The sequence below is a fragment of the Amblyomma americanum genome, chromosome 6, assembly GCF_052857255.1.
Source record: "Amblyomma americanum isolate KBUSLIRL-KWMA chromosome 6, ASM5285725v1, whole genome shotgun sequence".
In the NCBI taxonomy this organism is placed as follows: Eukaryota; Metazoa; Arthropoda; class Arachnida; order Ixodida; family Ixodidae; genus Amblyomma; species Amblyomma americanum.
The window spans coordinates 15,331,466-15,357,420 of NC_135502.1; the positions used below are offsets into that span (position 1 = coordinate 15,331,466).

The window sequence follows — 25,955 nt, forward strand, 5'->3', positions numbered from 1 at the left end:
GCAGCAGTGCCATTCTGAGCACTGCAGGATAGAAGTGATATAGCAGATCCCGCTCATCTGCAGTTCGGATTATAGGGGTCAAATGGGACGCTGCATTAATAAGCGTCTACAAGAGCACATCAACTCTTTGGATTCGCATTGCGGGCAGCATTTGCCACTTTTGAGGGAAGGGAATGGCGCAATAACTGCCTCACTACTTGGTGGCACCTCAGTCGCGCCGTGAGGGAACGGAGGAAGGAAGGAGGGAGTGAACGAAGAAGGCGAAAAAGGGCTGCCGTGGTGGAGGGCTCGGGAATAATTTCGACCTCCTGAGGAACTTTAACGTGCAGGGATAACGCACGGCGCGCGGGCGCCTTTACGTTTCCTCTCCATCGAAACGCGACTGCCGCGACCGGGTTGGCGCTATGTTAGGAAGTTGAGCGTTAAATAGCCCAACTTAAGAAGGGACGCATTTAAAGCAAGGGTGTGGTGCCCATCACCTCTATCCCAAGCGAGAAATATTTTACGCTAGAAAAAAATGATGAACCCCTTGTCGATTAATACAATCGCAAATAAATACAGAAGCATTGCCCCCTTCCCCTCTCTTCCCCTTCCCCAGTCTGCTTCGCTAGGGGTGACCCATTTATCCGCTGTTTAGCTTAGAATATGTAGATATTCATGAGGCATACGAGCACAGGGAGCAGCACGGGAAGAGGATGCGTGATATCGATCGGAACTTTTACCATGGCCGGTCTAGCCTGAAGCAGTAAAACCGCCTATGGGCCTTTAGTATTTCAAGTATAATTTGACAAGACGCCGATAACTGGGAGAGAAGATGGGTCGGCCTGCTTTCGGAGCTGTGTGCATCGGCATCCGCCTTGAGGCACTGCCTTACCGGTTTCTTGAAGCAAAAAAAAAAAAAGCGCTACTACGAAGGCCAGCTCCGCTCGTCAGAGCTGCGTGCCTACTTGATGGCCAGTAAGCAGCATTTGCGAAACTACGGCCCAAGCGCATTCGGCTCACGCCTGCGCTTGTCTGCTACTAGACGCGCCGTACGCGGGCCAGCAGCTTTCCTTTGACCCAGACAGCGGTTACACTAAACGCAAAGCCATGAGTTGAGTTACCGCAGGTGTCGGCTTTCATCCGCCGAACAAAAAAGTTTGCTGGGATGCGGCCTTCTTGTTCGGTGAAGTTGCGATCAGTCACTGTCATGGCGTTGAAGCTCCCAACTGTTAGTCTCGAGACGTCAACAATAGTCAAAGCGCAATTTGGCTTCGTTGGGAGTGGCTCGTAGAGCGCTCTTTCACTGGTTTTGTTTGGGCATTAGGACTTTTTTCACGGGCGGGCTTTCAAAAACGTCAAGGCTTTTAGAATCTGGTGACCTTGAAAGAAAGTCGAAAAAAAGAGGTGACCTCAAGAGCTTTTCCCCCTCACCCGGGCGGAAACGTGACAGCAATGTTACCGCTGCATTTCCCCTTAACGCATGCAGTGCGAGCCTTACCTGAACGCCGTGGCGACCGATGGCACCGCTCCCGCCCCAGCCCAGCGCTTCCATCCCCATGGCTCCTACCTAGACAACATCGTCTTAAGACGGCAGGGAAACGCTGGAGCTTTTGTTTAAGCAGTCCTATGACACCGTTTTTTTTTTCTTTTGTCTCCTCATTCATATATCCTTGTAAGAAATTAAACAGCAAGAAGCGCTTACTTGTTTAGTACATTGTTTGCTGAAATGAAATGAAAGCACAGCAACGCAATCACTATTTGATCCTGCCTCACAGATCTCCAAAAGCTCGAGCGGTCGGTTCGAAGGGTTACGCACCGAGCTTGACTCGGTAGCAAGCCGCGCTGAGACAATGAATATTTGTAGCGAGGCGTATGTGCAATATCATGTATGGTAGCCCAGGCCGTCGCTCACTAATGTGATTACGAAGACGTGAGTGTTTAGCTGGCCACAATGGCCGTACTGGGACGAAACATAATGCTCAGGCATACTAATGGCGTATTCCAGTCGGCTATTCGGAGCACGTTTTCTTGCTCGGCGAACCGTGAAGTGTGCTTCAATGGGCGATTAGGATTCGAATCGCGAGTACTTATTAGTCGACACGGATTTTGTGTTGCTCCGCGGATTCAGGGCTCTGCTCCGTATCGCCGAATGGAACACTCAGCTTGATAATTATGGAAGGTTAGGGACATCAAGGTGATTGAAATTGATTCTAAGCAGTCCAATTCGATACGAGCCGTGCCAGTCTAGAGTCATGGTAATACATAATTCCAGAGAGGTGACGACGGTCACATAAGCCTATGCAGTGATTTCGAGCGGCCCGAGATAGTCTAACGCAACCGTCAGATTCTGCTTTCTCGTCGCGTGAGATTCCGGCAGTTCCTGCTTTAAGAAGACTCAATTAACGTGAATAAGCATTAATTCGGAAGTGTGTCGTGTCGTCCTCTCAGGTGGCGCCTCAGTTCGTTCACTAATGGCAGTGCCCATTACCTTCGGCCGTTCCACCAGCCATTGCAGATGGATCTCGACCAGTGCGGCTGCCGGTCTGATGCGATAAGCTTGAAAGCTGAGGTGTTAGTTACCGCATCACACCTGCCCACCTCCAAAGCAATACAATATGTTTCGTTTATAATTCAATGCCAACACCCCTACCTAATACATGCAGCTGTGCCTCCGAGGTGTTATAAGTGGCGTCACGGAATGAACGCGCCGCAAGGTAAAAAATAAGCGATGCTTCACGTTCGGCTAGCTGGCTTGTTGTGGTGTTCGACATGAGAGATGATGCGCTGTTTCGGCAACGCGAGCACATACGAGAAGAAAAACATAATGCGTCTAGTATCATCTCGTATACCTTCACGTTTCCGCCAAACAGCACGTCAGCTGCAAATGAGGATGAAGCTGTGAGGGATCATAGCTTGTGTGTTCTTGGCCCAGGTCAGTAACCCAGCCCTACAATCATGAGCCGAACCCTGTCTCCGTTCAGAGGCGGCCCTCAGCGAAGGTCCCGCGCTCAATCTCGCTGGTACATAAATGCGCTTTTCAAGTGCCCAGCATGCGAGCAACGATGCCGCGCTGAGCTGCACCAAAGAGCGACCACCTGGCCGTACGCAGCCACGTGACGCGTGGGCTCGACCGGTGCGTGAGCAGCTCGTGTTATCTACACGGCGGCGTGGGCGCTCCGGGACACTTTGCGTTACCCTCACCTCCCGCTACACACGCACACAACGAAACGCAGCTTCCGACCCCTAGCGGCCGTAGCCCGAGGCAACCTGGTGTCGGCGGCAAGGGCAGCCTTTCTCGTGTGCCGCCCCCTCCCCATCCCTGCTGTTCTCGAGTACAGCGCAAACGCTGTGTTCCGGTGAGGAGAGAAGGTGTATTACGGTGGCTGCCCTCTCCATCTGCCTCACCCTCTTGCGAAAATTTATTGCGGGGACCGCGATAAACGGGGCTCGTAGGCGAGGCCCTTCCCCAGCGGCATGGCTGCATCGGCTGACTCCTGGCATGTGACCGCCAGGTGCGAGTCAGAAGTCACTGGCCACCAGTTTTACTTTCTGCCATAGATTTTAGCTTTCCTGGCCGAATTCCTCGTCGCGTGGACTTTGTTTTTGTATTCTTCTGGGGCAGTGGGCGGAAGTTTTATTATTCCGGATTGAAATGGTGACGCAACGGCCGCGGGCGGTCTCACAGAAAACGGCTGAAAGTGCAAGGGGACGCAGCTTCTCGTTGTCGGCTTGGCACGATATATAAACGTGCGAGCTTCCCATACGGCTGGGCCTCAGCTGTGAGTCTCTCTGCGGCTTGTGTTTTCCTGTGCGTGTTTTCAGCTGGGGAGGATTTAGTGAGGGGAGGATGCGGCGGGAGCGACCGCTTTCCTGTGAGTCGGCATGGTATTTTTATCAACGAAGAAAGTTCAAGAATTTCCTTATTTAAATCGGACCCCCGCCCCCAGACCGAATGCATGGTCTCCATTTTCGCCGGAAAGCAAGATCTCTCGGCTGCAACCATTGTGCATTCGAAAAAACAAAGCTTCAGTCGAACCACACCTGTCACAATAAATTCTGGGGGCGGTCCCGAAACCAAACCAAATAGAGCATTCGATTGGGTTCTGAGACCAATCACACCTTTACGTGCTAGTAAATGTGGGATTCAGACATAATTGGTAATCGGGAGTTTCTAACGGATGATAAAGTATTTATGCGGACGGCTTGATTTTAGACAAGTCGCAGCAGAGTTTAAGAAACTGTTGCAATGAGGTGGCAATCTCCCAAGGTGATACTTTTGGTTGCGAGCGTAATTTTGGGCCCTTATTGGTATGTGCGATTTTGTGGTCAATATCTATGTTTCACAGTTGTGGAACTTTTTCTAAGACTTCATAATTGCTGGCAACGCTGGAGAAGGGATGCAGGGGGTTGATATGCTTCAGGATATTGGTCGGATATTAGAAACCCCGTTCATACTAGAATGGTTTGGAGAGCTGATCTGAAGCAGTCTGTGAATGCGGTCCATTGTCTTGCTGCCAGTCGGAGAACATGAAGGATGGCCTCTTTGATCTCAGGAAAACCTGCCGGCGCGGAGGACGCCTCCAATTCGATGCGACCGGAGTAAATATCTTATTTATAAATGCCGCATAGAGGCCACAATAGGCACTAAAGTGAAGAACTGTTATTGAATATGGGGCTCTCGGGTAGCTGAATGCTGTCCAGCTGTATGGCTCAAAACAATTCGGAATATCGCAGCCTTAATTAACCAATGTTTAACTAACCAATGCTAGCTAGACACATGAAACTTGATTTGCAAAGTCGGTGGGAGGACGGGACGAAGGCATAAACGGCGGAGGCATGCGTATTCGGGCCTCAGAACCAGTGCCGGAACACCATTTCCTAAGGCATTCTGCAGGCACATGAAACTAAAGAGGTGGCTATTTCCAGCAACCTTACTTGTCGCATCTCCTCTTTCAGATCCTATAGACATACTGTAACTAGGCCTTGTTTCCAGCCGAATTTTAATAAAGGTTGTAGCGATTGGAGTCAGGAATTGATTGCAATACCGCGATCATTAGAATACCCGATGCCTTCATTTGTAAAATATCAGTCTCGTTGAGAGCATGCGCGTTTAAAAGTTAAATATGCCGATTTTATCACTTCTAATGTCACAGGGCGCCAAGGGCAGACTTATGAGTAACTCTTGGAGGAGGCAGTTGGGAAGGTGGCTGCTCTATGTCTATTTTGAGGGTTTATTTTTGTCGAAAAAATGGCGATCCCTCCAGTTGTAGTTTTTTTTTTCAAAAGCATTTCTGGCCCGGGGAGCCTCTTAAGTTTGTTGTTTCTCATACTTGTTCTTTGTCATCGCCGTGCAGTCCAAAAGCTTCTCATCGCAGCGCCCGAGCATCGTCTCCAGTAGAAAGAGAATTGATGGCACTTTCTCATATATTAACAGCAGCCCTAGAGTGTTTAGCCATGTTTGCGTGCGAGTGCTTTGCTTCAAACGAATGAATTGAGTTTCGTGATAGTAGCTTAGAAATGTCAAGAAAGACTAATTGCATGGCAGCCGTCAAGAAAGAAAATTCCGCATCACACCCCTGAGCAGACGTGCCACTTGGCTTGACGTCACAGACGTCGCACGTGCATTAACAGAAAGCTTCTTATTCAAACCAGAAAATCGGAAAACATGCTTTCATAGCCGTGCTCATCGCGCTATGTGAAAGCAGAGAGGACGGCCACTGAAAGCATGAGTAAACTTCCCGCTGATATTGTCTCGGAAGGGAACAACAGTTTACAGTTAGTAGCGAGGAGGTGGAATGGAACAGAGAATACGTCTACTCGGGCCAGGTGATGACCGCAGATCCGGATCATGAGAGGGAAATAAATAGAATAATAAGATTGGGGTGCAGCGCATTTAGCAGGTACTCTCAGATCATGAATGGCAGTTCACCAATATCCCCGTCACGAGAAAAGCATACAACAGCTGTATCTTACCGGTACTCACATATGGAGCAGAAACGTGGAGGCTTAAGAAGAGGGTTGAACTTAGTTTAAGGACAACGCAGCGAGCCATGGAAAGAAAAATGATAGGTGTAACGTTAAGAGACCGGAAGCGGGCAGAGGGGGTGAGGGATCAAAGATGGGTTAATGAGATCCTACTCGAAATCAAGAGAAAGAAATGGATCTGGGCAGGGCATGTAATGCGGAGGTAAGTTAATCGATGGTCGTTAAGAGTAACGGACTGTATTCCAAGAGAAGGCAAGCGTAGCAGGGGGCGGCAGAAAATTAGGTGGGCGGCTGAGATTAAGAAGTTTGCGGGGACAGGGCGGCCGCAGCTTGCACAGGACAAGGTTAATTGAAGAGATATGGGAGTGGCCTTTGGCCTGCAGTGGGCGTAGTCAGGCTGATGATTATGATGATAATGTTGCCTTCGTTTAACAATAGGTTCAGAGCTGGCGATTGCGTACGCAAAAGAAAGGGTGTTTCGACCGCAAGCCAAAGCCTCTTAAGCTCGTACAACGGCGAGCTTGGTTAAGGAATACGAGATGGGTACGCGGCACGGATTCGTACAGAAACACAGCGCAAGAATACGTAACGCAGGAGCCGTGGTGGCGAGTTTGCTTGGCCGCCACCACACCGAGGCGACTTCGGAGGCTTGTCCAGACACTTCGACCTACTTCTTTCTGTCCGACTTTGAAGCCTCCATTTTGTTTGCGGGCGAAAGTAAGGGAGGGGCGGGGGGGGGGGGGGGGGGGTATACGGATGGCTGCGGGTCCCCATTTGCCGAAAAGCCAGCACACGTGGTCCTAGCTGCGACAGCTTGAACAATCGAAAGCCGCTTGCATGATGGGACAGGCGGTTCCTTCCTGCTTCGTCGCGATGAAGGCGGCCTCCAGCCAAAGACGCGAACAATGGCCGACGGCAGAGTCCGAGTTCATCCCACATGTGCCGCGTGCAGTACCGTGTTTTTGCGTTGAAGGCTAAACTATCGTCAACCATAAGAAAACCAAGGGCGTGTTCTAAAATTTTCTCAGACAGTTTGCTGATTTCCAAAGGCTCAGGAAAAAACAACAACAAAAGCATCATGGCGCGAAAGAAGCGACCAAGGGACATAAGAATACTTTAGAATGCCATTTAATTCACTTCCTGTAGTCTAAGTTCATATCTGCTTTTTATATCTGGAACGTAGAATGCGAGTGCCATGATCTGGGATAAGCGATAGGCAGGCCACTGACAGCCAATTCAGATGTAGCTTTCACTGAGTCATCACACTGACAAAACAAAAAAAGGAAGAGAAATCAGTGAAGTCTTGTTTATGGCTATTGGGCTTTAACGCCCCAAAGCGGCTTAGGCTAGGAGGGACGCCGTAGTGAAGGGCTCCGAAAATTTCGACCCCCTGGGGTTCTTTAACGTGCACTGACCTCGCACATTACACGAGCCTCCAGGATTTTGCCTCCATCGAAATTCGACCGCCGCGGCCGGGATCGAACCAGCGTCTTTCGGGTCAGCAGCCGAGCCGAGTGCCAGGCACACTGAGCCACCCCGGCGGCTAGTGAAGTCTCGTATTAGCCTAAAGCTAGCCTCTGTTTTCTTTATTTGTATATTTGTGCAGCCGCCGAACTGACCGGTGGCGGCTCACTTGGGCACGGTCAGAGGGCATGTTGCGTTTGTGGAAAACACGGCCGGGAGCGCAGGAATACGGAAGCTCATGAGCATAGTCACGTGTTTTTTTTTCACATTTTTCGGAGTTTTTTAAATGCTGGAATAAAGGACTACGTAAGAGGTACGTTGCTACAAAATCTGGATTGCTTGCTTTTTAACCCCGTCTACAATGTAACGAAAGGCACGTGATCCTAAAGTGACGACAGGGAACAATATGTCGATAGTCTCGCCTAGCCCAGGTGAACCGAGTTTTTTTCATCCTTGGTTCAAGTTATGTGAAACACCCTGTAGGTATTTTCCAGGCCTTTACATACACCTCTTCCACATGCTAATGACTGCGGAGATTTTCACTGAGTGAAGTGCTAGCTCGTGATTTGTGATAGCTGCATGTAGTACATGGTTATAATTTGCAAATTTTTGTGCACCTTACTGATGTTGTGAATATTTCCTATTGTTGAGTAACGTTTCCGAAAGCTATGTTTGTCCTTTGGTTGACTGAAGTAAAGGCAAACATAATTCGGTTGGCATTGACCTTAGGAAATACCTTTATAGGCGATGGATTGTAGGCTGATCGGTCCGTAATTTTTCACATTATTCGCGTCCCCTTTCTGATGGATTAAGATAATGTCAGCGCTCTTTAAAGGTTCCGGACCTATCGATGTCATGAGGTACAGCGTAAATAGAGTGGCAAGTTTTTTTCTGACACAATTTCCACATATTCCTTCAATAACTGTGTAGTCACTTGTTTCTCACCTCCCTCTTTCCTCCTTTGCATTGCTTGTAAAGCTTTCTTTACTTCCATTTTTGTTATCTCTGGGGTGTCCATTTCCTTCAGACCAGCGGCTTCGTTAGTATCCTCGTGATAATTTTGGCTCTGTAGCAATATCTGTCGAATACCACCGAATATAAAAATTAAAACGAATTATTACGACAAATTATCGGTTTACGCTTTCGAGTAATCAAGAAAACGTCACATTTCGTAATATAGTGTAGAGGCATGCCACTGGCACAAGCTACACTAGTTCCTTGAGAAAAAATATCATAACGACAAGAACTTGCGCGCGAAATGACAGGTGGTTCTAAGCGCATCGAAGCAATTTTGACGTGAAAATCTTCTTTAAAAACCGAAGGCGACTAAGTTGGCACGTCACGGACAATTATTTTTTTCTGTTGTATGCCACCGCCGTCAGAAAAAGATCTCTGCCAAAGCATACAGATGCCGTAATTTTTCGCACCGTGCGAAGGGATTGCTGACATGTTCTTTCCTCACGGCGTATTCGCCAAGCTCTTGAAGTTCGATTACGCTGTACTTGGCAGGCGCGTCGCGCCAGTCAAAAGCATCCGTCCCGAATGAACGCCAGAGGCGAACATCAAGCATACGTCGCAAGTACGCGCACAAACGCGCGCTGGTGCCTTGCGCAGCTGCGTTGAAGAGATAAACAAAAATAGCTAGGAGACGCAGAGCAGCTCGTAGCAGAGGCGACGCAGCGGGCGCCCAAACAGAAAGCAGCGAAGCAGCAATGCCTCAAAAAGGGAAAATGAAGAATCTAATGTTTGAACATCGCGTCAACATACTTCGCACAAGCGGCCTCTAAGTTTCGATGAGTGTTCCAGCCATCACCCATAATGGCATGGCCTCAATCGAAAGCCATCGAATCAAGAAATTGTGCATGGTGACGCCTGGCACTGCCGATCCAGCTTGGAAATCTAAGGGCCAAGTTCACTTGCTCTAAGTTGCACAAAGTTCAGCTTGCAGTCTGACAAGCTAACGCTGTTTTAGAAGTGCTCTGCGACATCTTGAAAGACGAAAGAAAATTCCCGCACTTCGAACTTTCAAAGCCAGGTTGATAGCAGTGGTTACGAAGTCAATGGTAGGGAATAATTTTCTTTTTAACTATTTTCATTTCCATGTCTGCCTACCTGGTGAAGTGCAATTTTTGTGCATAGACTGTGTAAAATGTGTTATCACTAAGAAAGTTATACGATTGGCTTCTTAAATAACAACCAACACAAAAAACATGAGAAAAAAATGCGCGTGCAAAGAGGGAATATGGTATTTGAAGGCTGGGTTATCGAGGCTGCATGATTTGCTAGGGCCATAAATTCTGCGCAGAAAGAACAAAGTGAACTCAGTAATAATTTTAGTAATAATAGTAGTAATAATAATGACATCAATGATAATAACAACATGATGAGCAAAGTTGCACACTCCGGGAGAACTCTCGTTGGCTAAAACAGTGCACTTTCGCAAGCACCACTCAGTGACCAGAGGCCGAGTGAGAGCAATGCGGCGGTGTGCCTACAATTTTCTCTGCTAGAAAACTCCGATTTCATTTCAGCCAGCAAATCGTTTTCGAACGAGAAGAAAAATTAAAGATAAATATAAAGCACAGTCGGCTCAAGAAGCAAGTGGCAACTACTGAGGCACATGGGGTGGAGCAGTCGTGCCACTTTAGCGAATTGTTTGCTAGATTTGGGTTCTTTCGAGGCTGTTTCCTTTCAATATCCGGGTAATCGTTTCAGCGAACCATTTGAAGAGCCGGGTGAGAGGAACTGCTTACCCCCCACGGAATTTAAGTTGTTCGAAACTTCCCTGACTGCTTCCTAGAGGTATTAAAAACGGCGGAACAATGGTGACCACCACGCCACTCGAAGCGTAGCGGCAGCCCGATATAAACTGGGACAAAGAGAGGAAAAAAGAGAAGCGCACAAGAACGGGCTCATCGCCGTGCACTAGTCAGAAGAAGTGGTTCCGTTTATGTTTGCTGCGCCGTACACTCACGTGTCTGAATGCAAAATGCCCGAAGATCTGCATGAAATTAACTGCACCATTAATTCACCTTGTACCTGTTTGCGTGCTTTATTGGAGGTTTATCTTTAAACCTGTGCGACGACTATACTTGCAGGCTTAGTTTTTCGGATCTGGTTAATTCATGCCCGCGTAAGATTTACAAAAAGAAATATAGTAATGTGGGTTCTAAGCAGGCAAATAAGTTATAACAATGGAGGAAAAAAAGGTTTCTAAACGGGATTCCTTATCATTTTCTTTATTGTTATTCGCCGGATGTCTCATATTTTGTGGACCCCTTTTTCGTGTGCAAATAAAAATAATACAAAACCGAATATCCCATGGCAACAGCGGTGTCCGCCTCGCTGCACTTTTTGCCACTTTGGATCCGGGGCACATTGTGCCCCACCAACTCTATGTTGCATGTGCACCTTAGTGTGAAGCAACACGCCAAGCGTAGTTATTCGCAAAATAAAGCTGCAGGCGTATCTGCGGTTATATTTTGAGCGATAATTTCAACAGTGTGCTTATGATGCTGTGCAACGCGAGGTCATTGATACGGCATTAACTGCAGCCTTTTGCGTTATAGATCGAGACACTGTTTCATTGTCGTGGTATGATATTCATCTAGCCATAGTTACAACGTGAGGGTGCAACTGAGCGCTGCAAAGCGACTGAATTTCTTTGGCTTTACGGTGGCAGAAGCGTGAACAATGGCCGCTGTTTATGAAGCCTGCAGCAGTGCACTTAATGCTGACTGTGACACTGTTTCGTCATTCATTCACCACAGCATTGTTATACGCGAAACAGCGCAAGGCCCAAGGCCTAGAAGAGAGCAGAGGAAGGAGTTTCACGTATATCATACTGCTTCACGTTTATCATGCATAACCAACTCGCCCATCAGTTCGTGCTTTCAAGCAGCATTGTTGCTCTCATTTATTTCATTGTGCACTGCATTCCTACCAAGAATGGTGCAACCCCGGCTGGGTATGCAGTGTCGATATAATTCTTTACGGCAGAATGCCGTGGTGGTTGAGCCACCGTAAAGACTATTGGCATATGCTTGACAAAACTCGCGCAGAATAAAGTACCTGGATTGAAGAAGCTTGTCGTATGGTAATGTGTGGCAACCGCGCTATTGCAACTGCGACTTTGGGAAGCTGCGACTTCATAGAAATAAACAAAGCACAAAGAATCTGACGCAGACAGAAAAAGATGAAAGAGGGCACTGTGCTCCTCGAACAAATCAGGCAGATTCGGGTGTTGAGAAAAGATACAGCGAGGGGCGAAAAAAAAAAGAACGAAGTAAAATGGCGCGAAAAGCAACTAATAAGCGCACAAGTGAAGCTATATCCGGTTGCCAGAGTGCCCAACTCATTGAAGACGCCAAGGCTGAAAGCTACGTGTTTACACCGCTGAGTCGAGATTAATTTCAGGGAGCCATCGCAGCATGCTCTCAGTAAGCGACCGCTCATTTATTGGGTTAGTGTCGAGCTGCGTCGCCTTTCTGCGTCTGCCCACTCAGCTTGATTGAAGCCCTTTGGGTAAATCGGGACCTCGCACGATTGAACCGATCAGAGGCGATAGCGAGCCGTTTAGAAGTGCGCCTGCAGCCGCCACTTTCATAGTGGTGTTTTTGGCGGCTTCGTTCTCTTTGTTGGATCTAAACTAGGAGAGGCTTAATGATGGGTTCACTGCTTAGTTTCTTGTTATACTTTTGTGTTTGCGGCTACCGCAGCTGTTTGAAATTAATGGACTTCCTGCTGGCGTTAGACAGTATGTGGGAGTCATCTGGTGAGCTGATTCCCAAAGCAAGTTTCTCCACAAAAACAAAACCTTTTATTGTTTTGGCTTAGTTCCAGACCTTTAGAAGAGTTAGGATAAAGAGCGACAACGGTAAACCAAATATAGACGGAGCAATGCTCGTCCACAAAGCCTAATATAACCGGACAGTTCTAGCAGTATTGAAATTGCTGACTAAGGTTTAAAATTAGCTCTGCGAAACTCTTGTGTTAATGCACGAAGACAGCCGGTATCCAGTGGGACATTGCAAATAGTTTGCATAACAATGCTTTCCTATGGCTTGTAGACCTCCAGCTGTCATATAAAAGTGTCGGCTACGATATGGCTACGATATTAAGAATAAGTGCGCAATAAAAACGCGTTTTGTTGATCCACCTGTCCATCCTTATTTGAAATACTAAATGATCTTCGTTTTACTTTCCAGCCTCTGCTTCATCATATCATCATGCATCATCCCGTTCGTGGCCTCTGTCAATGTGCCAGAGGTGGTGCCTAATCTCTGCCGGCTTATGGATCAACCCATGTACTGCCGTTGTGACGCCGAAGACTTCACGGAGGATGCAACGGACGTGTCTTGCTACGTCACAAGGCCCTTAACTCCTGACCACATCGTCTTCAAGTCATTCCAGAACCACCCCTCAGTGGTCGCCTTGTCGTTTAACGCGTTCGACCTGAAGCACAAGCTCACCTTCGTACCCTCCGAAGCCCTGAGGCATTGCTCTCAGCTGGAACGCCTCAAGTTTACGCAGTCGGACCTGGGCGTGCTCAAGTCACGTTCGTTCTACAATATTACCCGGCTCGGCTGGCTGACGCTCGACTCAAACGCAATAACCGACCTGGAGAACGAGTCCATCGCTCAACTGCCGCGCCTGAAGAGGCTGGAGCTGGGCGACAACAAGCTTACGAGGGTTCCCGCTGGGGCCCTGCAGTCGTTGCCAGCACTCACGCAGCTGTTTCTTGAACGGAATGAGATCACCAAAATTGAAGATCTGGCCTTTGCTGAACTCTCGAACCTCAAAGAAATAGACCTGAGCGACAACGCCATCGAGAACCTCACCGACCGGACATTCAAAGGTCTTTCGGGAGTCTCTCGGCTCGACATGTTCCGGAACAAGGTCCAAAGGCTGGAAGCGCGAGTGTTCAGCGGCATGCCGAAGCTACTGGAGCTGGACCTCAAGTACAACGGGGTCACCGAAGTAGACCCGCTGGCGTTCGACGGCCTGCCTCAGCTGAGCATCTTATACCTGGCCCACAACCGGTTACGCATCCTTCCGGCGCAGATGTTCATGGGTGCGCCCAACCTGATCACTGTTGACCTCTCGCAAAACCAGCTGCTCACGCTTACCTGGAGGACGGTCCAGGACTTGCGGAAGATAGACTCCGAGTCCTTCGACATGAGCCTCACCGGTGAGTAAACAGGCGCTTTACTAGTGTGGAATCACCTTAGCGTCGAAGGCGGTGCATGAATTGTTCTGGTTAACTTTCGGTGTTTTCATTTGAAGTAAACGCTAAGGTCTCGAGGTTATCAGCAGCGGATAGCCTCGTATGTTGAAGCAGATGGTATAATGTGACTGAAGTCATAGTAGCTAAAACAAAATGAAATGACTCGCGTGATTCTTGATGAGCGGTACGCCAAGTAATAATCATGTTTGAGAACTCGCCATTAGGCCAAAGCCGGGCCATGCTAGTGTAGATGAGAGAAATCTTCGTATTGTTTCACAATATCAAAATTTTTTTAGGCGAGTTAAACAGAAGCTAAAATAATTTGAAATTGATAATTAAGCTAAACAACTGCTTACTTTCGGACGCCTTGTCAGTGCACGTTCCGGAGACCTGGATCATCATAAGTTCGTTTTTTTTTTCGACTTGCTATGAAAATGATGACTACTACGTGGCGCTGGAATAGGCTGCACTACTAATACGCATTTTGCGCTGAGCACTGAGCGGCGATGAGACCGACAAATGAAGCTTAAGGAACTGGCCAAGTGTGATAACCCAGAAAGTCACCAGGCAGAAAACAAATGCAACGCTATGTGCCGAGTGCTGACTGTTAATTGTAGCTCTCTCTCGCCGCGCATGGTTACAGGGACACTGGGGGGAAATTGAAGTTGGCCAGTATCGAGAGATTATCACATTTTAACAAAGAGGAGGCTACTTTCAGTAAAAACTGAGCATCATAGGCTAGAACAAGCCAAAAACATAGCACAGCCATCGATATTAACGGCGGTTTCGCAAGTAACTTGAGCTGCGGCGAAGCAGTTTCTTATGCGCGGTTCCCTGAAAATAGGGCTAAACCTCTATTCACTTCAATACGGCAACCCCGGAGTCAATTCTGATGAAGACGTCCAATTCAAATTTCTGAGCATTAAATGCATATTCTGCTACCGGATAAACATCGACATACCCAGAGAGATCCAAGGAATCAATTTTTACTGAGAACGGTAGTTGGATGGAGATGTTCTTAAATGCATTATTTGTTACCGGACGCCGACCTCAATGGACCTTTCAGACGCACTGCGCTGAGAACGATGGTAAGCAGCAGCGCCGGATGCCAACAGCTTTGCACATAGCCAACAATTCTGGACAAAACCATTTTTCAACGGGAAAGAGTTTATAAGCACAATTTTATATATTGTAAGATTTCACTATAACGATCAATATATCTGCAGAGCTCCCTTCGGCAGGCTTGAACTTTTCTGCTATGAACGTTTTTGCTATAATCAAAAACGTTCCCGATTGGTTTTAGATGCCAGTCTTAAGTGCTCAGCTAACGATGGAAACAGTATGAAAGAAACAATACACCATTACCTTCAATATTTCTATACCAGTACCTTACAGTTTTCCAATATTCAAAATTTTTGTCCAACAAAGTTGGACATGGACATATTTACCACTTGATATTTGCAAATGAGCCGTAAACCAATGCCTAGTACATTGTAAGCTTCCTGTTTGCGTTGAGAGAAAACAATTGGACAGAGAAGTAAACGAAATTTTTTGTGCCTTTGACCTGTGGCGGCACGTTAGTGGAGGATACACATATAATTGCCTGGCCTCACCTATAAAAGCGGGAACAATATAATTTGGTCCAGATTTCGAGCATTTCTTAATCAGTCACCAAAAAATGACACAAAACCACAAAGGCAACAATGCATAACAAACGCATTTTGGTCGAAGCTCTGGAGCAGGCAGCAGAAGATGGCACCGGAACACTTGGACAAGCGGCCCCTGTCGGAATCGGCCATAGTTAGCCTCTGGGGAGACTCACGACGCGTTGGACAATCTACGAGCAAAAGTTTGAACATTTTAGGCTCCAGTCGCTTACACCCGCTACTCTAAGGAAAGCGTTTGCTCTTTGCGTATGTTGTTAAACGCTGGCGCCTGGCGCTGGCGCTGAAGGCGAGTTAAGAGGATGGCTCGAGGAGAACTTGACGCGTGCACCGAAGCGGATGCCTTGTCAGAATTCTGAAGGAAAGCGGTGCGGCGCGTTTATTACGTAACTTCCGCTATAGGTATGTCCGCTGTAGCGTCTTTGCATCAATGCCATCTACCTTTTGTTCCTTCTTATTTGGAAGGAGTTTCTGAGTACCAGGTCAGGCATTTGTTAATCCGGCTAATCTATAAGCTTTCTGTAGTCAATTTCTCGACCTCTTAAGCCGTCGGCGTTCTTTTCTGATGTCCCCCACGATGGGAAACGCTGTAGATTAGAACAACTGTGCCGAGGACTACCTGATTGTGTTACTGTGTTTATAACATGAGTACTTAGAGAGCTGAGTAATTAAAGCCTTTATTCTTGTTTTCAGTTGACTCTGAGAGACTGTTTTTTAACACACGGCGCATTGATTAATCTACCTGGTTCTACGTGGTTCTTCAGCAATGCAGATCAGATCTCTAAGATGACCTTTGAGCAATCCACGTGCAAGCTATTACACTTTTTAAAGCACAAAGAGCGAGAGGATATACGACTTACAGGTCAACAGGCAACCATGAAACTACTTTCGTTCCTTTCTCTGACGTTTGAATGCCAATAAGCGCTTCCGGAGCCGGCAGGAAAGGCCAAAGAAGCTTTATTATAAAGTGATAAATCTGCTTGCATTTCCCTGTCTCATTAGCAACGTGCTTCATTAGCTTGGCCTATATAGGCCATGTCAGAAAACCGAGAATCCCGCACACTTCATGCACCGCGGGAAGCCCAAAGGGATAACGGAGAAAAGAGCCAATGGGCTTGGAAGGAATTACAAGGGTTAAAAGAAAGCACGACAGTACACCCTTTCGCGCAGGTTTTCGGCAGCGAAAAAAAAATTCCAATCTTTAGTTCCTTGTTACCTGGAATCAATCTGAATCTGTTTTAATTTTCGGCCCATTATTTTGATAAACCTTTCAGCGGCGAATACTTGCGGAGAAATTGTAATGAAGATTTGTGGGACTTTAAAAATATTCACAGTAAGAACTGCGCATGAACAGGGCGGAGCAGGTGACATGCTGCTGAACCATTTATCAGCTCCTTTGATACCCTGCGCACGTTACTTTGAAGAGAAAATAAACGTTAGCAAGGGATGTACATAGTCGTTAGAAACTAGTGTTTTCAGACACACTGTCTCGGTGTAACATAAGGAGGCACTTCTAAGGTGCAGATTTGGTTTTAGAAATTTACATGAAATATTAGGTCCGGATGCTCAATGCATGAACAGAGCGCCACTTAAGTTGTCTAAAGGTATGAGGAAGAGAATGCTTCTTTAATGGCACTGAGAATGAATGAATGAATGAATAATCGAATGAATGAATGAATCCTTTATTGCAAGGGAGGGATGGCACTCGGCCGCTGCTGGGGAATGGCTCTGAGAAACTTCTGCTTTTTCAATACGATCAGTAAAAAGCAATGAGCTCGAAGCGGTTGTCATAGATAAGCTGGTATGTGCGTCAGCAGGAATAAAAGCAAAGTTCTAGAGGGCTATATATCGACTGACAGAATTTACTTTAGGGCTCAGAAATTAAACCTAGTCTTGTCGAAGAGCCAATGGCTTTGCGGCGTGATGATCTGAATACTTCCGGCTTTCAAACAGCAAAAATAAATTGATGCTCCTCAGGTAAATTAAAATGCAGAAAATGGGCAGGACGGAAAATGCAAATATGCCTTGTGAAATCTGGTGTCATCAGATAAGAGATATACATTCTTCTGTACAGTGTATTGCCAGCGAACAAAACGTAGCCACGTGCAAAATCGAGATTACCAAGTTTGTAGCAGTATGATGGCTGCCGGACACGAATACATTAAGAGCGTCAGAAGTGGCCTTTGTCTGGCGATAGACGTATCCTGCCTGGTGATGATGATAATGATGGTGATGACGACGATGATGATGATGATGATTTATTTCGCTTAGAGTAGCTTGTTGACGCAGAGCTCATGACAAAACTGTAGTGATACAGAATACGACGGCAAAGTGACAGACAGGAACCGCACGAGCGCTGTTGGAAATTAGCGCTCGTGCTGTTCGTGTCTGTCAATTTGTCTTTCGTCGTCTGTTGCGCTACAGTTTTTTTTTTAATGAAATATTTGGGGCCGCCGTTGATTTCCTGTTCCCTGCGGTATTGAAATTGTCCCAAACAGTACATTATAGTGACCTTTATTATTGTAATGTGAGCTCCAAAAGAACTAATACGAGATTTTAATCGTTAATACTTACTCAACTGCCGCCTATCTCCTCTACAGTTACAGCTATCCTAATGCTTATCCCCGTAAAACTTTCATCCTTAAGACGTACTGCCATTGCCTTCATGCCCAGAAAACGACCCTCTAATAGCACTCTACAATTAAAGTGCTCGTTCCAATAGTTGCAAAGATAACGTCCGTGCGCCAAAGCTTACAATGGGGAAAAAAGGGAGAACTAATGCTTTCTGGCGTTCTGGAAGCACCGCCTCGTTCTCGGAATGCACAGAGCTCGTTAGCATGCACGTGCAATGATTATGGTAAACTATGACTGAAGGTAACATTGGTCGCACGGTCCGTCTTCGCTTTTTAACCAGTGAAACCTGGTTCCAAGACAAGCACTTCTTTTCACTTGCATAAGGCTTTCATGCACGCAGCTCGGGCTATTTACGTACTGCAGCTGATTATCTTTGCGCCATGGCAAGCAGCGTAGTGGCCATGCGGCTGCGTGCAGTCACAGAATAGTGTCTAACGGGAAGGCTTCCCGACGCACGTTAATCATTCTTCTCGTTCACGTCAGTTTCGCGCCACTCCTATAATTAATTCCTCTCTGTGCCCAATACGAGGCGCAATTTTGTTTGGTTCATCCTCGAAACTATACTGGAAGAACGCTTCACCGGCGGCACGACTGGAAAAAAGAGCAGTAAGTGAAACAGCATAGAAACGAGGTTCACTTCTTTTGGGGGCGACTAGCTGAAATGTTAGACAGCCGTTGTTACAAACTCGTGTCAGGTTTAAGCAGCCCAGATAAAAGAAGCAGTGAGGGCAGCTAGCTTCATTGACAGCCCGAGAGTCTGTCCTCACTGTCCTCTGTCCATAGGGAGTTGAGACAGAGCGCCGTGATTAACGTCCATCTGATCACGACATGATCAAAAATCACGTAAGAACTTCGTTGTGAAAAGGACTCCCTGAAAAGGTGCATTTACTTCGCTAGGTGTCTGTTGGTTACCATCAAAGCCCGTCTGAAGAAAAGCAATCCAGAAGGAAAATGTAGGGTTTGAAAAAAAGAGGGAGGTATCGGCAGCTTTATACGATTATAGAATGTGTTCTTTATCTGCCCTGATATCTGGACACTTGCAACTGCTGTTTGTTCTCTTTGTCCCTCTTTCCACGTGTAGGCACGGTTTGTTCAACCTGCTGTACCTGGGTTCGAACCCGGCCATGGCGGCCGCATTTTGATGGAGGCGAAACGCAAAAGGCACCTGTGTTCTGTGCGATGTCAGTGCACGTTAAAGATCCCCGGTTGGTGTAAATTATTCCGGAGCCCTCTACTACGGCACCTCTTTCAGTGTGAAAGCAATTTAGCTTCCTACCCCGAAAAATCCGCATATGGACGTGAAGCATCTGAGATAGTCACGAAAAGAAAAAAAAGGCGCATAACTAGCCCCCTGCGCCACTGGACACCTCAATCGCGCATCGAGGTAATCGGCGGTGGTGTCCACCTTCAAAAAGCCTCGCTTACGCTCAATATTTCGAGCAAGCAATGCTAAACCGCCAGCCATTTTTTTTTCTCTTCCTTCCATGAGTCCGTGGTTGAGACGTCCACCGAGATGTGAGACAATTGCTGCGCCTTTTGCTTTCCTCAAAAATCAATTTATTTATTATTTATATATAACCTACCTACCTCTTTCTCTGTCTACGACTGCTGGATTCGATTAATTTTCCGCTGATTTCCCTGCTCCGCCTGTTGCTAACGGAACTGGAACAGAGTGCTGAACTGTTCTTTTGTAAACCGCAGGCAACAAGTTCGGCTGTGACTGCCGCCTGGCGTGGATCCTGCACCTGGAGAAGGCCACGCGCAACGAGAAGTTTCGGCGCGAGCTGCGGCACGTCAAATGCAGCTTCGAACAGACGCCGGCCCCGGGCAATCTGAGCAGCGGCACCAAAGTGGCCAGACTGACCCTCAAGGACCTGGGATGCCCCGAGGACTACGAGCCTCCCGAGCTGCCGTCGGCGCGCGAAAAGAAGACGGCTCTGTCCGGCTTCGGCGCGGGAAAGGGCGCCAACGCAGAGAGGGAGAAGGGCGCCGCGGGAGATCACGACGGGAGCAACAAGATCGTCGAGCGACCGCCGCCGTCTCAGGGATCGCCGGGCGAGGGTCACGACCGAGGACCGGGCGGAGGCGACGGAGATGGCATGCACAATGAGGTCGAGGTGGCCCTGAGTCAGCAGAAGGCGGCGCCCAGCGAAGCCGTGCTCAGACGCAACCGCGATAGGAACTCTGCGGCAGCCGCGTCCCGGAGCCACGTGGACAAGACCCTCTTGTGCCTCTTCAGCGTCGCTCTCACGCTAGTGGAAAGGATGAGGTGACGCACACGGTGGTGATTCGCGGAGAGTGTGCGTCTCGAGTGCGGTCCGTTTAATTTTCACTGTGTAAAGGTGTCCCCGCAGAGGTTCAATGAAAGAGGGTTGAGAAAAGACACGCTCTCAATGACCGCGCGAAAAAAAACTGTGATGATCATGTTGTTGTTGCAGTTTGCTGACGTGAGAAAGATGTGCGGACTTGGGTCGCCTACAGTGTGTGCGCATTGACGTAACTACGGCGGCTTAAGAACGCTGCGTTTGTAAGAGCTGCGGGCTTGCTTCTGCTTCGCATGGACATATGCCTGAGTGTGGATGACAATTACTGCGCCTTGGTTTTCGCTCTTTCTTCTTGTTGCTGTTTTGAAAAACAAAATCAACTTGGGCTCCGAACAGTGCCCGACTTTCACCCTGTACAAGAATGCGGAACGCGGTATTAACGTGAAGTAAAGTTCACCGTATGAATTATGCTGATGAGCATGGTTACTACTAATCCGAGCTTTCTGCCGCAGCATAAGTTACAAGCATAGAAATGGAGTAAATGACAGGAATGCCTCTTCTTAGATGCTGCATCTACACCACGTAGTACAATGGCCAGGCAACCAAATTACAAGTTACTCCAGGCGGCTTTACAGAAGAATTATGTTTGAGATCAAGGCGCTCATATCATTCACTACTGTTTGCCTCTTCTCAGCAACTGAATAACCATAACCCATTTTAATACAGTGCTCAGCATCGCCAGGAAGAGAACACACTGGGTCTGTGATATTTCGGCAAACTTCACTAAAACCATTAATAGTGTGTATTATTAATATGACCTAATGTTGTCGAATGTGAGAATCTAGTTCACCGTGCGCACAGCTGTTGAAAGGCCTGTGTAAAAAGCGCCGACAGAACTGTAAATATTGAGCGATGCATTGTACAAGTTAAAATGAAGGTTTATAAGCCAGATTCCTGGAACGTCATGGAGTCAATATCTAGACAATAATTCTGGCTTATTTCGCGGCTAACTCCTTGTCAGATGATGTCGTCAGAAAGAATAATATTTTTAGCAAAGAATTCGCGCATTTCTGAAATTATTGGCATAACAAACAACTCGTGCTTCCTGACGAATATTGTTTGCGCGCAATTTTTTTTTCTCACTACTTTGGGCTATGAGGCCCTAGCATCAGCTTGGGTTGTGACATGACTCCGGTGTACATTACGAGACATACTTTGCACGTAAACCGTAAAAATATATTTACTGCGTGCCAATTCCGCTTATTGAATACGCACTTTTTTATTCCAATGAAAACAGTTCTTTTCCAACACTATCTAATTCATGTGTTGTGTTCTAATAAAACATCACATGTTATGGAGGATATGGACCAGGTTTTTATTGTGTGATTAAGCCCGAGATTCTTAAGTGTCGATAGATATTACCACAGGATTAAGATGTTCGCGCTCATTTCGCTGTGGATGCGCATTACAAAATTTTCAGGAGGCGAATATTTTTAAAATGCACCTTGTGATTATAGCTTTTAATGCATTGCATCCGTAGTACATCACAATAATGACGAAACCACATGCTCGTCTTCTGAGCGTAGGCGTTGACCAATCACGTTAATGCGAGTAAGTATACCCGAGAGGATTTCTTTTAGCCAAAGCCTGTTTCTGGCACAGGGCCTGTTTCAATTGTAATGAACGGATCGCTGCAGTTTTAGAGGCTCGTGAAAGAAATATTAATTTAACCTCTCTCCAAGTTGCAGTAGCGTTCGGGGTTTCTTTCGGTGAACCGAAATCGCTATTTGATTTCGTATTCCCATTGCTGCCATGTTCGCACTTCCACGAAGTTTCTATTGCTGTTAAGTTGCGATCACTTTGTTTAATACAATGCGGTACAATAAATACTATAGAATACAGTGCTATAGAACACAATGGACTAAAATAATTATAACACAAAAACCTCCTTTGCCATGCACGAGAACACAAACGATTGTCATGTCTAATGAAATGTTTTGCAATTAATTCTTCCACATCTCGTATTTTATTCAAAAGCTGAACGTAACGAACTCCTCTGCCCCTTTGCAGTTGTGTACTTTTTTTAATTCGGAGGCTATCTCTTTTGCCGGCTTTCCTGCATCGAATTTTCGCATGCAAAGTAGTCGGCAAATATAGGCTTTTTTGTGTCTTTCTTGCATTTCTTGCGCGATATCATTGCTGCAGGTGTAAAGATGTCGACGCTAATGAATCATCGTTATTTAAGACCGCAGAAACAGCTCTCACCGTTCCGCTGTCTTCAAGTAGTTTTCTACTACAGCACTGTAACACAATGACAGCGCAGCCTGCGGCATCTTATCTCACAGTGATCACCAGTGCATTAGACAATTGGTGAATGTGCGCATGTTGACCGAAATCATCACTGGCAGCTGTTCGCGTTCCTTTTATGAGTGCAAAGAGACATGCTACTTCTTCAGGGTCGGTAGGCATCAGGAAGAACACCCATCATCTAGCCGCACCTTTGGTCACTTAATGAGCACTTTGAGTGGTGTGAAATGCCTCCGACATGTAAGGTAGCTATTTTGGCTGATCACCATGCTTCCGACTGTGACGTGCTTTTTTTTTACGCACCTTGCGGTTGCGCTCTCAGAAACTGCAAGTCTCAGGTTTCAATTGCCCTTTGAGTACTTGCAGACACCCCGTTCACCGACGATAGAGTCAACGGCTGTTCAAACAAAGCATTTTTTTTCTCTTCCAAGCAAAGCGGTAGGTTTTGCTGTGCACGCACCTGCTCATCCTTGTTGCCTCATATATTGAGGTTAAAAATGGACTTCCACCTATGGTGAGTTCATTTAAGATTGCAAGTTCGCTTGACGTGGCCGTTTTTGTTTTCATGATTACTGTGCCGACCTACTTCCGCCAGTTAGTACGAAGTGAAGCTCGAGAGAAGCACCATGTAAAAAGGGAATAAGAAGCACGTCAGGCTTCTCGTTAGCATTTTTGGAAGACAGAGGCATTGCTGCGGCGGAGGTGTGGCTGAATTCATTGTCACGCAGTGCTGTTTCTATCACAAGCATCTCTGTCACCAGAAAAAAAAAACGTGGCAGCCATGTTGTTCTGTCACATATTTATCTGCTCTTGCATTGCAAAGGCGGGCACGGGTGGTAAGATCAGTGTGTGCATTGTTGTGTATGTGAACATCATACTGTTGTGCATCGGCGCTGCCTCGATGCGCTGAAACAAAAAAGAAAAGAAGGAAGAAAAGGGAAAGTTAGTATTTTAGCGACATGAAGGTGATGAAGGTTTTCTGTAAGATATTGTGTTGACAATAAATGATACAGTTGTACTTGCAGACCCACTGTGTATGCGAGTTGCCCAGTGCGTTCTACTTCCCACTATTCAGGGCTGCCCAGCGCCCGGAGACGCTGCAGTCTTTTTCTTTGTTACACTTCTCACGGTTTTTTCCCACACGCTTGAAATATCTGCATTAGTACTCTTGTTTAAAGGGGCTGGCGCCTTGGTATAATTCTCAGTAAAGCTTGGAAAACAGAGGGTAAGGCTAAATTAAGGCCCCTGCTACGACACACTTTGCTATCCTTCGTTGCATTTCGCCTCATGACAGCGAAAGACAGAGCTCACGATTGTATATATGTAAATGGGGTGGGCGTCTCCTTAGAGGCAAAAATATGCACTCGTAAATGAAAGTATGCTTGAACATCGGCAACGGTCCACTGTTAATGGATACCATTTCTTTTTTAAGAACACAGAAGTGGTCTTAGATTACAATCAATTCTAAAACACTTGCTCTTCTTGAAGTTTGTTTCACAGACTTCAAGAACAAACGATAATTAGCGCTAACATGGGTGTCTTTCTTCACCTAAATGTAGTCCTTCGTAAGTGCGATTTTGAATCTACTTAAAAGGTGAGGCTTCGCTTTGCGCTACAGAACGGGTAGAAGGCAGTACTTCGAGTGCTCAACATTGTAATTTAAATTTTGTTGGTGGCGAAGATGCAGTTGCTGCTGCGTCCCCCTTATGCTCATATTGAGTAAACTGTTTAGTTTGAGTAATTATCATAATCCGGCGTACAGGAAAGACTCGACTGACTAGCGCATCTCCCCGTCTCCACGCATTTAAATATTTTGCTGTTTAAAGTAGGGCGAACGTGACCGCGCATACGTATGGCCGGAAACTCGCGGCGGAGCGCAGCGTTGCGATCCACTATACGACCCTCACTCGCCACTTGTCCTTGTCACGTCGCGTTCTGTGAAAAGGTGCTTCGTGCCGCTACGCTCTGGCTTTGAAGCTGTACAGAGCGCTGTGCGTTTCGAGAACGATTTCTGAACGACAGTAGTGCCGATAATAGTGCACCAGTTAACGACATTTCTCCCTTCCAATGGCGTCATGCCGGTATCGTTTCTGTCTTCTAATGGGGTATTACAGGGGGAAACTAACGTATGTGACTTGTTTACAGAGTAAGTATTGCGCCATTGCCACTCAGGTATACGGTTTTTTTCTCACTAATAAGCTGCCCACTTTAGAGATGGCTATGCAGCTCTCAGGTCTTACTGACAGATTCTTCGACACAATGATTGCCCTTAAAGGTTGCTGAAAAAAAATGGGCCATTGTTCTTCCAACATAAGCTCTGAAGTTGCAACCAGCGCGAAGATGTCCCAAACCACAGCTTAGCAAGTATAGTGGACAGCCGCGGACTTCGCCACATGTAGTAAGACGATACGTTCGCTGATAATCCGTCTCCAATAAATGGCAGCGCCTAAAATGCAAATTACGAAAGCGAACTGACTGCAAATAACAATTTTGCTTGTTACATCATTTGCATAATTATCTGCATCAGTCAGTTTTCTCAGATATCCAGCTGTCCCTCATGTATATTCGGTGACGCTTTTTGTGAGGTCACTGTTATCGAGTGCCGAAACTGTAAGCAGCTGCGCGAACGTGCAGCCTTGGTCCCATTCGCCTAGATGTCGCGCTTGTAAACGGGGGGTGTGCTAGTCAGTTAAAATGCTACCGATCAATAGGCCATAATGACAAAGGTCTCGCTACTAATGTTATTCACACTTTAAAATTTCACCGCCATATTTTCAGCGTGCTCTGTGCAGCAGCCTCTTAGAGGAGTTAAAAGCCAATGTGGCACTCTGCACACTGAAGCGAAGCACGGGTTCTGCAGGCTGTAATGAATGTTTATTATTTGCCCATTCACTCGCGTCACTATCTCGCTGTATTGGTCAACCGACGCAGTTGTAGCAGACGGCAGCCATTTTTCGATGGGTGAGATATGAGAAGACACCCGTGCGCTGGGACGTCAGTACACTATAAAAAATTCTATGCCACTTAAATTGTTCAGGACTACGCTGTCACAGCCAACATGCAGTCAGTACCAGACGCTTGAATATTGGTACTGGACGTAGACCATCGCTCCATAGTTATCTTATCCCAAATGCCAGGCGCCTCATCATGTTTGCAACGGTGTTGAGTTCAGATGGACTGATCAGTTTGCAGTGCGACGAATCAAATCGCAGGCCTTACTACTTAATAAAAAATTTGCAGGAAGTAAGGTTCTGCCACAGGGCCGTTGTAAGAACTAAGCACTATCAAGGCAGAAGGCAGGAATGAATACGGGAGAACGGGCTTCTGGCTTCACTGAGATTTATTAGTGCGCGTAATGGGAGGGCTACTAGAAATGTAGTTGTGGAAGTTGCGAAAATGGACTTTCAGAAAAAAATAATGGCGTATTCT

At 46.8% G+C, this 25,955-nt stretch overlaps 1 protein-coding gene across 1 annotated transcript in view; it reads left to right on the top strand.

Annotated features, from left to right (window-relative positions):
- Window positions 1-23,579, top strand: part of LOC144136354 (uncharacterized) — a 44,833-nt gene extending 21,254 nt beyond the window's left edge. Inside the window, exons 2-3 of the mRNA XM_077668610.1 lie at window positions 12,639-13,621; window positions 19,657-23,579. Coding sequence (XP_077524736.1) covers window positions 12,639-13,621; window positions 19,657-20,228 — 1,555 coding nt within the window. The 3' untranslated portion in view covers window positions 20,229-23,579. The remainder of the gene's footprint in view (window positions 1-12,638; window positions 13,622-19,656) is intronic.
- The last annotated feature ends 2,376 nt before the right edge of the window (window positions 23,580-25,955 follow it).